A 17,450-nucleotide genomic window follows, 5' to 3' on the forward strand; every position below is an offset into this window, starting at 1 on the left:
TAATTATTGTTCATACCAATTTACCAAAAATGTTTTTGGATAAAGTTAAAAAATATATATAAATAAGGTAATAATTATTTGAGTTTAAAGTAAACACCTTCTTTTGCTTCTAAAAAAAATGTATCTATATATAATAAATGTTTTTTCTTCTAAAAAAAAAAACGTTTGTTTGTTTGTTTTAGTTATAAAAGAAAAGCTTCCTTTTTTCCATTAAAAAAAAATGTTTTCATTTTTCTTTCTATTCATATGATTTTTTTTATTCCACTTTTTATGGGATTTATGAGATAGCAACAAACAAATTGATTAGAAATCTTAATTCCAATAGGATTTAAATTCTATATCAACTGAAACTCTACATATATATATGTGTGTGTGTGTGTGTGTGTGTGTGTGTGTAGAGTTTCATATATCCTTTTTGAAGTGAAGTTTATTTCAATATGTGAATGCCTAAATCCCATAACAGGTATGCATTCTTTCTTCATTATTGTTTTTTCATTTTGTTTAAGCTATTTTTTTCACTTCAAACAAAATTAATAAAAACTTCACACACATGTTTTAACCCAATTCATAATATTAAATTTTAGAACTCATTTCTCTCTCCCTTGTGTGTGTGTGTGTGTGTTTGTTTCTCAAAAAAAAAAAAAAAATCGTATTCATTTATTATCTTCTACAATAATTGATTCAGGTTTTAGTTACATACTCACAATTTCATCTCTCAAAGTGATAGAGAAAACAAACAGATTTATTCTTTGTTTTTTTTCTAAATTTATAATTTGTATTAATTTCTTAATTTTAAATTATGAATAAGTTTTATTATATTCTTTATATTGAATGTAAATTGTTGTTTATAGGTTTTTGGTTGTGTTATATTCTTCGGGAAAAAAAAAGAAATAAAATAAAATAAAAGAGTTTATATAAATTTGGCAATAAAGCTAAATAGATAAGCCTAAGAAATGTTTACTAATAATAATTTTATCAGTAACTTTTTATTTACATGATTTAAAAAAAAATTGAATAGAGAGATAATTTATTAACGTGATTTACACTCCACTAAAACTTTTTTAAGAGATTGGTTTTAAAAATTTCGAAGTAATTTTCTATTTATTAATTACTATGCACTAACTTCTAACTACCAAAATTTACAATTGAAATCCTAAATCCTAATCCGTATGAGATACCACTTCCAAAGATTAATATCTTAGTTATTATATATTATACAGGCTGACTTTTTTTTGTGTCAAAAGAAGCGTTTTTCTCTCTCTCCACAAAACAAATGGATTATAATAAGAATTAGCTAGACAGGGATAAGACTATACCGCCTCTTATCTACAATAAATGTTAAATTCAGATCATTTTTCATGCATATACACACACTACACAAAGGGATTAAAACAAGAATTAGCTAGACGGGAATAAGACTACACCACCTATTTTCTACAATAAATGTTAAATTCAGATAATTTTTCATGCATTTACACACACATGTAGCATGCAACGCACAAAACTTAAACTTTAAGTTTAAACTAAAACTTGGTAGGGTGAAACTCACTCAAGTTTCATGCCTTCTTCCATGCTTTCAAGGACAAAAAATTAAATTCTCATATGAGTCTCTCTCTACTTCAAAATTTTAAATGTTTAATAATTTAGATTATTCTTAATTATTGAATTGAGGTTTCACTTAAACATGATTTCAATTATTGTTTTGGATAGTTTTAACTATTAAATTCAAAGGTTTTCCATTTAAATATATGTGACTAATTGAGCCTTAAAGTTTAACGTATTATTAAAGTTTAACATATTATTGAACCTCGGCCCTTGCCCCCAAACCACACAAGTATGTATATATATATTGTTGAGAAATTACACTTTACCACCTTAAACTATACTCATGTTACACTTTGCATCCTAAATTCTAAGAATGCATGTTTTGCACCCTAAACTATGACTCCTACTATACTTTGCACCCTACCGTTAAGTTTGCTATTAACTTGGAAGAAAATTCAAAGTTTAGGATACAAAGTGTAATAAAGAGTATAGTTTAAAGTGGTATAGTATAATTTATCTTTTGTTTTTAAAGCATTGAAAAGAGAGACAATTAAGTCTTTTTACGTGGTGTCATATTTTTCCATCGAAGTTAACGAAAAACTTAACATTGGGGTACAAAGTGTAACAAGGGTCATAGTTTAGGGTGGGTGTCAAATGTAATATAAAGTATAGTTGAAGGTGGCAAAGTGTAATTTTCCTTCTTTTTTTTTTTTTTTTGTTAAACTTTTCCATACATATATCACACTGGAAAAGAAATACTCCACACACACACACACACACACACACACACATATATATATATATATATATAAATATATAAAATAAAATCTTTTTGATTTCTTGTTAACTTATTGAAATGTTGCCACAGCTTGAAAGCCCGCATCTTTTCATATTATTTGTTAAAGAAAATGTAAAAGCTAAAAAAAGAATAAGAAAAAATAAAGCACAAACTCATGTAACAATGAATGCTACCAGAGCACATAAAAAACATGATAATTAAATTTCTTTTTACTTTTTTGTTAACCATTCAAAAGAAGAGTCGTAAGTTGGAAAAACCTATGAAGTAAAATATCTAACTCAATTTTTTTTAATTGAGTTTAAATTCTATAAGTATTTTAAAAATATATATGTAAGAATTTTGTATAAAACATCGTATATTTACACGCTCTATTAGGATCTTGTCATCTAAAATTCTTTAAATGATACTAGCTTCATCACACGCACTTTGCTCGTGCGATGAGACTTTTTATTTTTTATTTTTTGGGTTTACATGTTTTACGCATGGCATTTTTGTTTTATTTTTTATTTTAAGAAGAAGTTGTATTAGTACTTGACTACTAATGTGAGAGAGAAATGTGGAGATGAGAAAAAAGTAGTTTAGTGGTAAAAAAAATGGAACATTTGTGGGAAAAAAAAGTAGTTTTATTTTATTATTTTTTTTTTTAAAGTTGTATTAGAACTTGGCAATGAACGTGAGAGAGAAATGTGGAGGTGGGAGAAAATTTTGTTTTTTTTTTTTTTTCAAGTTTAGCTTAAAATTAAGAGTTTTTAAATTAGTAATTTTACATGTCTAACCCTATGATATAAGCCTTAGAAACAGATGAATTTAAGGGTATTTTGGGCATCTAAATTGAGGATTCCAAACAGGAGAAACCCCTTAAATAAGGAAAAAACTTAGGTGCCCTGGGAGCAATACTCCCTCCTCTCACATGAGGGGTGGGCCCCATGGTGAGACCCATGTATGGGCCCACCCCTCATGTGAGAGGAGGGAGCATTGCTCCTGGAGCATGTAAAAATCACCCCTTAAATAGTAGTATAGATAATAGATAATTCTAAGTACAAACAAAATCATAATAAATGCCAATTAATAACTACTATAATGATCAAATTTTATATATAGAAATAAATTAAATAGGAAGAGAATATTAAATTTTGTTGAACCTTTTTTTTTCCCTTGGAAGGTAGATACAACTAGATAGCATGGGGGAGGGGGAAGTGGGGTTCAGTCTCAAACTACAACTACGAGACGCTAAAAAAGAATGTCATTACTACTAAGTTATCACTTGAATATCATATATATTTTGTTAAACTTTATTGTGCATTGTACTAACTTGATGATCCCATATTCTCCCACATCATCACTATATACATTGTATTATATATATATATATATATATATATATATATATATATATATATATATATATATATATATATAGTGATGATATTAAGAATGTGTATTATTTGGTTATGAATTGATAAATGATAAGATTAAACATGATATGATGAATAATTATGTTTAGTTATTTTGTGTTAAAGATACACTAGCCTATCACATGTACGATGTGACTCTTTTTCTATTTTGAGTTTAATGTAATTTTTCAATTTGAATTTATTTATTGTTAGTGAGGTTTCACAGAAAAGAATTTTTAAGAAACTAAAATCTATGATTTGAAATGAAGTAAACTGTTGAGTTTAGCGTGTGCTAGTTTTTAGGGAAAAAAATGAATTAAACGTGTGTGAGATATATTTAAATAGAGAGTGTGCTAATTTTAAGGAAAAAGAAATTTTTGGTAGCTTTTTTTTTTTGAATATTTTTGAATTACAGTTTTAACCCTATTTTTTATTTCTTAAGAATAAGAATTATCTAATTAGATTAGGGGTAGTTTTGACATTTTATGAAGTCATAGCTAATTTTTTGAATCCTCTTAATATATAGAGATAAATATCTATTATAAAATAATATTTTTTTCTCAAAAATAAATGGATACCAAAATATACTAGTATATCATGTTAATTTTTAATGGAAAATATTCCAAAATTATATATATTAATGGACAAATCAAGACAATGACAAAAAAAAAAAAGAAAAAAAAGAAATTGACAACTTGATTCTAACATCCAAATCTTTCCACCTTCCGATTTTTTTGGATTTGGGTCCTTTTCATTTCAAAGTGAAATAGACAATTAACGAATAAATATGAAATTTAAATTTTACCACAACATATAAAATTTAACCATTGTAATATTTTGGCTATGATTAAACTAAACTACAGCTAATAAACTGACAAAATCTTTTTTCTCTTTTTAAGAAAAAATGAGGTGGTAAAATCTAAATTCTAAATTTATTTAATTTTAAATTATGACAGGACATTTATTCATTTTCAAAGAAAAAAAAAAAAAAAAAAGTACAAATACAAAGACAAAGACAAATGGTGCCAAAACATCATATCTCATATGATAATTGGGATCAAGTATAAAAAGAAAATCATAGGATGGATGGGAATTAAGATATGGTGATGGGCTGATGGACTGATACAGAGAATGATGATGACGACTTGTACCTTCCTTTCATGACATTACTTCTTCTTTTTTTTAATCCCATTTTCCTTTCTTCACTCCTTCTCTCTCTCGACTCTCGCGTGCAAATTTTCCAAAGTAAGAAAATGAAAAATAAATAAATTACTGGACAAACCAACCAACCCCTGTCTCAGTCGCTCTCTCTTCTCGCTGAGACTGTGCGACGAAAATGGCACAAGCAGCAGGGTCTCCACCATCGCCGCCACCGCAAGACAACGTCGACGCCGAGCGCCGCCTCCGGGAAGCCGAGGACCGTCTTCGCGAAGCCATAGAGGAGCTCCAGCGCCGCCAGCGCAAGGCCGGTGCCGCCGCCGCCGCCCGCTCCTCTCCCCACCACAACCAGCCACAGCATTGCCCGCCCTGCTGCGACCACGCCGCCTACGAACCGTCGTGCGTTGCCAACGCCATCGGCAACCTCTGCCAAACCTTCCTCCTCTCCTACGGCGTCCGCGTCGGCATCGGCATCCTCCTCCGCGCTTTCAAGCTCGCTCGCCGCCAATCCTACTCTTCCCTCCTCGATCTCAAGGTCACTTTCGTAATTACCTCGCGTTTCCGTGTCCTTTTTTTTTTTCTTGTGAATTGAATTGGATTGGTTTTCTGTGTGATCGTGCATGAATTTCGTTGGAATTAGGGTTTTTCATTTCAAAAATTGAAGCTGCAACGATTTTGAATTATCTGAATAACTATAATCCAGCGATCGTTGTGTATTTGTGGACAATGTGTGAGCTTGCGTTTGTGTTTTGATTGCAGCAACTTGTGTCAGAGAAAGATCTGATAGTAAGAGAGGAAGCCTGTCGAATCGGATTGTTTTTCGGTGGCTTTACAGGATCTTATCAAGCTCTTAGATGTTTGTTGAGAAAATTGAGAAAGAAAGAGACGCCATTCAATGCGTAAGTTTGCAGCACGTAGAATATGAATTTTTTTTTGTTTTTTTGTTCAAATTTGCAATGATAATGCATGTTCCTTATTTATGACATTGTTTGAGGGATGATGGAGCAGCATTTTAGCAGGTTCAATTGCTGGTTTGTCAATTTTAGCCCTAGATGATTCTAATCGGAGGCGCACACTTGCTTTATATCTTTTGGCTAGGCTAGCCCAGGTCTGTGAACAAATGGTGTATAACCTAATTAAATTTTCACCAGCTACGCTAAGTAATAGGAATCAGGAATTGTTTGTTTTTATTGTGCTTGTGATTATGATTTTCAACGCCAGCCTAACGGTTTTTGTGTCTTATTCTATTTAGTGTGCTTATAATTCTGCAAAGTCGAAGGACAAGTTTCACTTTTGGGGAAGCCATTGGAGGCATGGAGATTCTTTACTCTTTGCTATTGCATGTGCACAGGTAACATTAAGTTCATTTTGACTTGTAAAGCTGTAGATAACTTGAGTAAAAAAAATTATTTGTACCTGAATTTACTATATAATTGCTAGTGGAATGGCTTTTAACTAGAAAGGATGGAAGTATTTGTGATTGATGGAAACGTCATGGTGATAGTGACTGTTATTATAGTTACTTTGACTGTATTATAGCTAAGACGAGCAGGAGAGGATAGATGGTGCCCTTGGGATTAGTTTTGGAAGAATGAAGTCAATGAGTGCAGTGTGACCAGCCTACATCTATCATCATATTGGAGGGTAAATTTAATTGGCTGGTATATGACCAGCCATGCTGTCATGGAATTGAGTGTTGGGCAGTTTTGTAAAATCTTGTCAATGAATTCAGCCTAAGCTGAATGCAAATGTAGAGATAAACGAGCGGTAAGCTGATCAAGGGCAGAGTGATTTCATAATGGCATGGTTGGGAACTTCAAACAATTGGTTAGGAATATGTGTATGCATGGATTTATTTTTCTATGTGCGTAAAAGTCTGATAGCTGTTTTAGCAAGAAGAAACCTACACAGATCAGTAGAGAGCCAAAGATACTGTTAAGATTAGAAAGGATGTCAATTGAGTTAGTGAGCAACTTTATATTAGCTTGTGCTTTATGAAAAAGTGAGGAACCCAAACATTGGTGAGTTGGGACGATGGATTTTCTTTTTTAGAAACCTTTCCACTATTGCTTTTTTGGTGCTGGGGCTTCAGAACTTGGATTTCAGTTTTTGGAAATATATAACAAATGGTTTAGAACATTGATTTTGAATGTATATGGATTTTTCATTTTTGTGGATTTCACATGCAAGAAGTTAAAAGAATTGTAAAGAAGCAGGGTGCAGGATGCCGGGAAACAATTTAAGGTGGTGTTTTTTAGGTTGTTTATATGATTAAGGTTGAATTAGGAAAATTTTGTCATAATCAAACAAGCAAATACCATGATTTGCAGCCATGAACAATACCGTAAATGTTATAAATGGTAGGATACTGGGATGTCATAGAATAAGACTCATATTGATCAAAGTCTAATCTCTAAGAAAACAAATGTAGGAATTTTAGAAATTATTTGAATATCATAGACTAGTAAAATCAATATAATACAATAGGCTGAAAGAAAAAATCTTAGGAGGATTTATAAAAAACTACCATTTGTCACTGCACATAACGAAGTCATATAGCTCTAAAACCCAAAACTTGACTCTGTAAATGCTAACCCTTCTACTTATCAAAAAAAATAAATGTTAACCCTATATTCCACTGGCATAATTCTATGTTCCACATGTTTAACCATTTACTTGTAATGTTTGAGATGGATTAGAATGCATCTCAGATGTTATATGTGGGGCCCATAAGTCTGCCCATGTTCATTAAACAATACTAAGGTCTGTGATTCCTGAACTGATGTCTTGCTTGCTATAGAATATATGAGGTCTGTGGTGATTAGGTTTTTGTAACCTTGTAACGATTTTACTTTGTTCATGCTTTGAAATTCTGGTTCTTGCACTGAGCTTGTAACGATATCATGGGCTCATTTGTTTGTGTAAAGATGTTAAAATTCTGGTTCTTATTATATCTAAGCTATTGATTGGAATTTGATTCAAATTTCTCAACTCCTCTTCACTTGCTAGGGCTTTTTCCAAAATATCTTTTAATAAGTTACTTTTGTATCTTCCATAACCATTTTATTGATTGATAAACTCATTTCAGGTTATGTATTCATTTGTAATGCGTCCTGAGAGCTTGCCAAAATCATATCAAGACTTCATTCAGAAGACTGGGCCAGTAGCACGGCCTGTATACAAGGCTGTAAGAGACAGCTGTAGAGGTTTCCCAGTTGATGTGGCCTCACTCTCTGCTTACTTATCCGGCAGAAGGAATCCCAACTATGTAAAGTTGGAAGAATTTCCCGCCATTATTCCTTGCTCTGTTATTCATCCAGACACGAATTCATGTTTGACTCACAATGCAAATGCAACATCAGCTACATTCAGGAAAACATTTCCACTCTACTTCTCTTTGACCTTTGTACCATTTGTTGTTTTGCACCTGCAAAAGGTACATTATTTATCCAAGTTGTTTCTTTTGCTTTTAAACTTCAGTTTTTTATGCTTCTGCTGAAAGAAGAAAAATGATAAGTAGACAATGTTATATATAACGTAAATTCACATGGTTGGAAATAGTTGTGGAGGTGGCCTCATATGTCTGTTGTGCTGAAGCAGAACCATAACTCTCAAACAATTGTAAGAGGTGTGCTGTTTATTTTTTTTTTTTTTATAAGAAAAAAATAAACAGCAAGTGGGTTGACTAATTATCATGCCAGGCAAGTGCTGTTTATTAGTTGAGATCTATTTTGATCTGTTAGTGGGTTGACTAATTAACATGCCATGATGTGATTAAATGCATATCTGATGTGCTAATGTGGGAGAGATATGTAAACAGAATTATAATGGAGAGAATTAAATTGTTATTGGTTTTACTAGAGATGTCTTCTGGTAGGATGGGATGGTAGGATGATATGTCTTCATGGACATTATTTGTCAGAAACGAACATCACCACCACAATCATCTCTGTTCTTTTAGCCTATATTACTGCTAGGGGCAAAGATGGGGAAAGATAGTGTTACATACATGGATAAAAATTGCTTCTATATTTATGATTTTTTCTTTCTGAACCTCCAGTAAACTACAGCAACTCAGCTCCATGTATTTAAATTTTGAATTGGGGTTTATCCTGAAATTTAGAATCCTTCTTTGTGTGCTGCAGCCGCGTAAAGAACATTGCAATCAGTGATATTATTGGAAATATAATTGTAAAAAATGTCTACTTGAATCAAATATCTCAAATTTTGCATTAGTTGAACTCTAGTAGTATGATAAAACTGTAGGATGATTATTGCATAGTAGTTGGGGTATTGGTCAAAATGGTGGAGTGCTGTATTCTGATTCCCAATTTCAGTTGGCTTATTTCTGAGACCTTAAAACTTCCCTATTCCCATTTTGATAATATGTGGTTTATTTATGTGACATTTGGTTTCTAGGTGTGATTTCAGTGCTTATTTTACATATGTACCGAATGTACTATAAACCCATGATACTGTCATTCCATATGCCTTTTGTGTGTGACATTGTATTTTTTTCCATGGTATGCATACATTGACACCAAAATCACGTGCAAAGAACCAACCAGACTGGCATATACTCTTGGGGATATCATCTCTATAAGTAGAAGAGGATAATAATTGTGATATTCTTGCTAATATAAAGTTCCATGCTTCTTATGTTGAATTCATTTTGTAAATATATTAGATGGTATGTTTATGTGGTAGTTGACTTAGATATGCTCTATTTGATGATTAGAAACCAGGAAAAAATAAACTTCATTTTGAAGCAATGGATAGCAATTTCTGCCTTATGTTTAAATTGGGAGGATTTTACTTCATTTAGACTAGCCCTGGTTGACTTTTTTCATCTCTGAAATTAATGTTATTAATATTATTGTTGTTATTAACTTTAGTTACATAATGCCTTTTTAGTTCATGGATGCCCCTGCTCGTACCTGCTGGCTTGCTCTTAAGGGGGCTGTTCGCTCCACAACATTTCTGTCAGCTTTTGTTGGAATTTTTCAGGTAGCTGTCTTAATCCTTATCTGCATCTTTGGTTAAATTTTCATGACCATGTTCTTAGTTCTTTTGTGATGCTTGGGTGATACAAGGGAGTGATATGCTTGCATAGAAAAGTTGCATCAAAAGACCACAAGCTTGTATATTGGATCGCAGGCGGTATGGCAGCCCTTTCTGTATTATTGGAGAAAAAAGCTAGGCGCAGTGAACTTGCCTTGTATGTTCTTCCACGAGCAGGAGATTCACTGTGGTATATTTTAGTGAACCGCCACCTCCTTCCAGATATTAAGAATGCAGAGGTATTGCTAAAATTGTTGCCATACTTTTCTGAAAGCAGTTTTAATTGATTTAGGAAATATGCATTTCTGAATGCAGTTTCAGTAAACTAGTTAATAAACCGAATCAATTGAAATCATAAATCAGGGTTGTTTCTGGGGGCCTGTCTTTTGATGCCTCCTGTCAAATTTCTGTGTAATGTATACTTATATCCTCAGTCATTACAAAAGAAGTATCTTGCCATTATGAACTAGCCAATCTATCACTTACTTCAGAAATGGAAGTTTCAGATATGAGTCATTCCATGGTCATCATCTTAAGGGCCTGGGTATGGTGTCCTGCTCATGATTTGTCTTGGGTCAAGTTGAGAGAGAGAGAGAGAGAGGAATCATGTACTACTGAATCTTTTGCTTGTGGTTATTATTTAACTGATTTTTTTTTTTATAATATTGCTACTCCTCAAATTGATGCTTTTCAACTGTAACAGGTGTTTTTATTTTGTATTTGTATGGGAGGAATCATGTACTACTTGGAACACGAACCAGACACGATGGCTCCATTCCTCAGGGGCTTGATTCGCCGCTTCCTTGCCAGCAGAATTAGCAGTCCTGGCCTTTCATCAAATCGTAATGCTTCCTCCCCATATTTGCAAACTCTTGATGCCATAAAGAAACCAAAATTGCAAGATAATGGGCAGGCTGAAGCTTCGTCTTTGCAAAAATACAATCTTGAATCAATACAAGGGCTATAAGTTTGCCACAGAGGGAGTGGGGTCGGGGCTGGGCAATACACCCCTGAGAATTTTTTTTTGCATTATAGATTATTGGAAATCTTAGGATGCGATTATATTCAATAATAGTGAGTTTTATAGCAATTTCTTATTATTAATATATCATTCTGTATAAAACTCAACATGATCACATGAACTTCAGCGTTGATTTCTCTTCCATGATTTTAAGAGAATTGTTGAATGTTTTACACAATTCTAGGAATACAATTGAAAGAAAGTTGTTGGAATGTTTGATTATGTCGAGTTTGCCATTGTCCAATTATGTGATTGTCCCTAATCAATGTTTGAAACTGTAGTTGAGAATAAACTTTTTCTCGTACTATTGTAAGGGGATATGCAGTCAACCCACCAAAATCGACCCAATTCAACTGGTCATCGCATCAAGATATGTTGTTGCTGATAAATATTGAGTATCAAATCATAGCAGAGAACACTACACACGCAAATAAGATAAAGAGTGAAAATGATTTCTTCAAATATTATTCCAGCTGTCCACTTTTAAAAAATTCCAAAAATTCCGACGCTGAAATGACTGTTTAGCAAGACAATGATCTTATTATGTTTAGGAACTTTTGTTTTTATTTATGTTTTCTGGGCACTAATGCAGCAGTTCAACCTCAAACATCATCGTTTAGGTCACTAGCAAAAAAAAAAAGACATTATCATTTAGGTCAACTTTCTAAGTGTCTAAAACGATGTAACCGTCGCTTTCAACCGAAAAAACAAAACAAATTGATATAGCTGCGACGTTCTTCAAATTTTGAGTGCCCATATATGTAAGAGAACTTCTCAACTTTTTTTCCCAATAAAATAATAAGTCGGCAGGATAAAGTCTTTAGTGGCTACATCTTTACTATATGCTCAATTGTATTGTACAATGAACCCTAAGCAAAGTATATATAAAAAATAAGAGTTAAGATTAACCTTAATTGGATTTTACACTAAATTAAGTCTCTTGGGCTGTTACATAATAAACAAGTATAAATTATATATTAGTATCTTTAACAATTACATTAGCACCATTATATGTATAAGATAGTGTCAATTACACGCACTATTTTGCACACAGTTCATACACAGGTTATTTTGAATTACAATAATGAGTGTGATTTCGAGTTTGTGTGTAACAGGTTTTATCAGTATATATAAATCAAAGAGTAATGATTATCACACGGTGTGTAGATACACTCATTCAGTTAAAATTTTGAAACCATGTTTCACCATTTCACTATTATAACTGAGATCACATTTTTTCACAAGCTATGAAACAATAATTAACCTAAATCATATTAATCCCTTATGAATAAATAACACCCATTTCTTCAGCCTTAACATCCAAACATATTCTTTTGTTTCCCATATAGTCACTACTATCTAAACATGAACAACTTCACAACTTCCAGCAGAATGGATAAAAGGCTGCATGAGGCCGCTCAAGGAGGAAACACCCAACACTTGCATCAGCTGCTTACCGAAAACCCCCTTATCCAACATTATTCCACAAATGCAACCAATTTATAATCACAATAATGTAGTTTGAACTTATGAACGCACAAATTATGGTCAAAGTCAAAACTAGAAGAGATTTCTAGACTGGCCTTATGTTTTTAATTTGAGATGCCATATCACCCACCTTTTGACTGAACTAAAGGCCATATGCCCGAATTTCTCATTTTCCTGATAGAATGTGTGGTAAACAAATAAGTTGAAATTAATCTAATTGGATTTATGTGAATCCGTACTATCTTTTTAGTAGGTCTAAACTCTAAAATAGACTTTTGGCCATCAAATTTGGGATAGTTTTCATTTTGACCTTTTACATTTCAAAATTTTTATTTTGGTCATTCATAGTTGATTCGTTTTTATATTGGCCCTTTATTTTTAAAATTTTTCATTTTCATGAAGGGCTAAAATAATGGGTCAAAATGAAATTTTGATATGTGACGGCTAAACAAAAAATTGAATCACATATGAAGGGCCAAAATGAAAATTTTGAAATACTATCCAAAATGAAAACAACCTCAAACTTTAAGGGCCAAAAGTGTACTTTAGTCTTTTAGTGGTGTGGGTTCAAGAAGCATATCAACGATAATTTTCCATCACAATCCTTCCCTTCTCTCTTCATTTCTTGATCACATGGCAAGAATGGAGTACTACTGGCATTGTATCAACTCAGCTGTTTCCAAGGACACGAAAAATGCTGCAACACACTTTTACCGTTAATTTTTTTTTTTTTTTTTTTTGAGAAGCACTTTTACCGTTAATTTATTTACAGAACGATAGGAGCTAGCTTAGACTGACTAAATTAAGTAACCTGCACATAGCTATGATCATTATGCGTGCTTATTCATAAATGCTTAAAATGGTAAAATTTTGGCAGGTGATAGAGCTAGGCAAGGAAGCAACCACTTCCTTTGTGCTGGAAGTAAATGCTCTAAACAAGAGTGCTCTAATTGCTCTCGATTTGCTACTGATTTTTCCAAGTGAGGCCGGTAACAGAGAAATAAAGGAGATCCTTAGAGATGCAGGAGCCATTAAAGCAAGAGATAGAGATCGTCATAACATCCTCTGTCCTGCTTCTTCATTTGAGTTTGGTAACCACATCCAAGTTAGCAACCCTTCAGCTTCAGTGACCTCTCTGGTGCAACCAAAGAATTTGGTGAAGTACTTCAAGTTTAAGAAGGGCCGAGATTCTCCCAGCGATGCTCGTAATGTACTACTAGTTATATCTGTTCTGGTTGCAACTGCAACCTTCCAGGTTGGATTGAGTCCACCTGGTGGTTTCTGGCAAGATGGTAGCTTAGCAGGGAGGTCCATTTTGGGTTCTAATAGTGAAGTTACATTTTTACTTTTCGTCCTTTTCAACTCTATTGGCTTCTCAGTGTCTCTTTTCACAATTAACATTCTCACAACCAACTTTCCATTGCATTTCGAGCTTCAAATCTGTATGATTGCAATGTTCATCACTTACAACAATGCAGTGACTACCACAGCACCGAATGGTGTAAAGTTCTTGATAATCATATTTACATCAGCTTTGCCTTCAATGATAGCACTTCTTGCTGATGAGGTAAGACGACTTACATTGAGGCTTAGAAAATTTTACAGATCAAGTTGTGAAGGGTAGCAGTGCTGGGAATATAGTACATTTTTCTTTCTTTTCAGTCAGGAAAAAAAATAAGATAATGGGAATATTGGATCTTGTAATTGCAATCCTTTCATTACTAGCGTAAGATTTTCCATTTTTACTATCAAATAGTGCTTCCCTTGTACTTTATGTTACCTACATGCTAGTTAAAGCCCTCAATTCTAGGTTGGCTACTTGGCTTTAAGCAAGGAAATTCAAGATTTTTATAATTTATTTGGAAGAAATCTGGAATTGTTTTAGCCCAAACATCCAGTATATTTTCCAAATAATCTTTGAAGAGATTTTAGAAGTTAAAGCCACCACAAAACCTGAAGGTTTATAGGCTTCTGGTCTTCTCTAGGAATAAAGTACGTTAGTTAGGTCCTTGTGTTTTCGTGTTGTACGTTCTATATGTTTTATTTACAATAACGAATGGGTAATTAATCAAAGTGCAACAATTTTTTAGAAGATTAGAGAATCATTAATTAAACTAGTGAAAACCATTATGCACAACCTCACTGCAGAAAAATATACAGATATGATGACCTTTAGCAACAAGTAGAAATAAGAATAACATCAATAATCACAATGATTTGTACTGCTCAATCAAGCGGGAAGCATGGAGACGAGATGTAGGGGTGACAGTGCATCCCAAACTTTGCAAATAAGAGATCTGCCATTGAACAGTTTAACAAATGAAACAGTGAGATTCCCAGTCTTGGAATATTAAAGACAGTACGAGATTAAGCATCAAACATTAAAAAACAGAGTTGAGTCTCCAGTATGCTCTAGTACAAACTAATTGGATTTATTCAAGTGACTAACAGGAAAAAAAAAACATATAAAACTATAAGCCCTTACCCAACCTACATATGCTTTTAACAGCAAATCCATATGTGGGTGTGATTTACCAACTTTCTGATGCATACATAAGTAATGTTGTACGTACATATGTCTCTCTATTGTATGTAATGTTGTATGGTCACACCTAGGTAAAAGACGCCAACTCAAGTCGCACCCCCTCTCCCCTTTTTTATTTCCAGCAAATAAAAAATATTTGCATACCAGTCCATGGGAGCGCCAGTGGAACAAGCCCATAAACAATGGAATGGGAAGCAAAACTTGATGACATGATATAAAGTAAGCAGCTAAACAAATTAAAAATTGAAGAGGAAACTTAAAAGATAAACCCAATGAAAAGCTCAAAACAAAATGGAAAATGTTTTTTACGTGAAAAATGGAAGCAACATAGAACCCGATATAGGCCTTGTTCATGTATCCTCATTGAAGACAAACACAAAATTGCTCAATTGTGAAAAGAAAAAAAGATGTAAAATTGGTTCATCTTTCTAAGAATCTTTCAATTAAAAATTTAAAAAAAAAAAAAAAAAAAAAAGGCCATTACCTCATATTGGTTCATAATAGCCAATGACTTTAACATTGCACCAGAAAATGGCCCATTTCTCAAAATTCTTCTTTCTTTGTTTTTTTCTTTTTTGATTCAATGGGAAAAGTTTGTGTCCACAAGAAAAAGAAAAAAAAAAGGAGTTTTTTTTTTTTTTGGTGAGAATTGAATATTGGATGATGCCATAATGTATAAAATATCAAACGCAAACAATTCAAGTGTGTAAGCGTATATTGGATCTGCTTGATCAATTTACATATCCAACCTTCAGAGAATGTGATACCCAAGTCATAATATGATCACTCTTTTGTTCATAAATTCAATGAAAACACGAATGGAAAATAAAATAAAAATAATATATAAACCCGAATAATTTAATTAATGCTCATGAGGTACCTGTTTAGATGTTGCCGCTGATGAACCCATTGAATTTTCAATCCTTAACTTTTGGAAATGCTCCTGAAAGTAAAGAACATGTTCCATTTAGTTTCAATCATGACAAATAAACATTACATTTTAAACATACTTTCTGAAACCAAACTTCTTTTGGTACAAGATGTACAAGATCAAGCTTGCACTCCCCTCATTTTAAATGAGAAATAATTTTTCACAATATTTTAATAAAGAATGCACATACGTAGAGGAAAAAAAAAATACAAAGTAGGCCCTCTGATTACTCAGAATCATAGTGTACACAAGCTCATTAAATGTGTATTTGGTTTTGTTCTCTTTGGGAGTCATTTAGCTTATTTGCTTATGTGCCCATTTTCAAGGTACAACTAAACCAAGTGCAAAGTCAGTATTATTATATATGCAACTATTTTTTCAACAAAGATCGGCGACAAACTTGGTTGTCACTTAATATCTTTTTATTGGATATGAATTTTGACAAATTCACTATTAGATTACATTTTCTTCTTAGGCTACAAACTTCATTCATTATCTTTTTATTGAATGTGAATTTTGACAAGTTCACCATTGGATACATTTTCTTCTTATATTCTCCATATTTGCAAAATTTCTAAAAGATCAAAGATCATTTGCTATGCCATCAATCAATTGTTAAAATTACAGGTTTTTGTATTCTAAAATTATGCATAAAAATGAGTTTATGAATCATATAGTAAATAACTTCCAATTGACACAAAATTTGACATGTGTGTTAAAAGTGTAAAAAACATACAATCTAACGATTAGATTTTCAAAATATGTAGCAATGTTAATTTTTTTAAAGAAACTATAGCCAAACTTTGTCCCTATTTTTGTGCTTCAAGATATATTTTTGATAAGTAAGCAAACCACATTTCTAATTATTTGTTAATTTCCTTATAATTATCATTTGCAAAGTGCTATATATGTTAAAATCCCTATATTAGAGCCTAAGAGCATCCACATCAGTGGATGCATAAATGTGCAAAATGGAAAAAAGTTACTAATTTTACACATTTTGGGCAAAAAAACACCCACATCAGTGGGTGTAAACTCGTCTATAAAATCCATCTTGCTACAGTACTGTGTAAATTTACACAGGTACTGTAGCATGTTTATTTGATTTTTTAAAAACTTTTTCTCTCTCCTCTCTGTACTGACTCTCACCTCTCTCTCTTTCTCCTCTCTTTCTCATTTTCATCAGAGACTCAGCGCACAGCTCTCCCTTTCTCTCATCTCAACAATCTGGCTTGCTCTAGCTTCCACCGATTGCCGAGGAGCAAGTCGAGTCCGTCACCTACAAGATCGAGCAAGTCGAGTCGCCGGACGAGTCCGTCGCTTACAACACGAACGGAGTTTTCCAATGGAGAAACCTGAGGCTTTATTCTGAGTGTCGAGGAGCAGAAATTAGGCCACTGCGTTGACGAAGACGAAGACTTAGACGCCGGACTCCGAGGAGCAGCTCTTATATTCTCTCATCTCATCAATCTTTGGATTTTTTTGGTTTTTTTTTTACTAAGTTTTTT

General features: G+C 32.9%; 3 protein-coding genes across 4 annotated transcripts in view; 2 read left to right on the forward strand and 1 right to left on the reverse strand.

Moving 5' to 3' along the window:
* The first annotated feature begins 4,815 nt into the window (after nt 1–4,815).
* On the forward strand, nt 4,816–11,190 carry LOC142621062 (uncharacterized). Its single transcript, XM_075794378.1, has 8 exons — nt 4,816–5,431; nt 5,656–5,795; nt 5,905–6,004; nt 6,149–6,247; nt 7,985–8,332; nt 9,811–9,903; nt 9,990–10,196; nt 10,661–11,190. Exons 1-8 carry the CDS (start codon nt 5,075–5,077, stop codon nt 10,922–10,924), a joined length of 1,608 nt encoding a protein of 535 aa, XP_075650493.1. The 5' UTR covers nt 4,816–5,074; the 3' UTR covers nt 10,925–11,190.
* A 2,135-nt stretch (nt 11,191–13,325) lies between these two features.
* Nucleotides 13,326–14,090, forward strand: LOC142620401 (uncharacterized). Its single transcript, XM_075793774.1, has one exon. The coding sequence runs from the start codon at nt 13,326–13,328 to the stop codon at nt 14,088–14,090; it is 765 nt and encodes a 254-aa protein (XP_075649889.1).
* Nucleotides 14,091–14,480: 390 nt separating this feature from the next.
* Nucleotides 14,481–17,450, reverse strand: part of LOC142618785 (ATP-dependent DNA helicase SRS2-like protein At4g25120) — a 31,753-nt gene continuing 28,783 nt past the window's right edge. For both annotated transcript variants that reach the window (XM_075791805.1, XM_075791804.1), the window contains exons 28-29: nt 15,892–15,954; nt 14,481–14,763 (exon numbers count right to left, since the gene is read on the reverse strand). In XM_075791805.1, coding sequence (XP_075647920.1) covers nt 14,674–14,763; nt 15,892–15,954 — 153 coding nt within the window. In that variant the 3' untranslated portion in view covers nt 14,481–14,673. The remainder of the gene's footprint in view (nt 14,764–15,891; nt 15,955–17,450) is intronic.

Source organism: Castanea sativa, chromosome 12 (genome assembly GCF_040712315.1).
Source record: "Castanea sativa cultivar Marrone di Chiusa Pesio chromosome 12, ASM4071231v1".
Classification (NCBI taxonomy): domain Eukaryota; kingdom Viridiplantae; phylum Streptophyta; class Magnoliopsida; order Fagales; family Fagaceae; genus Castanea; species Castanea sativa.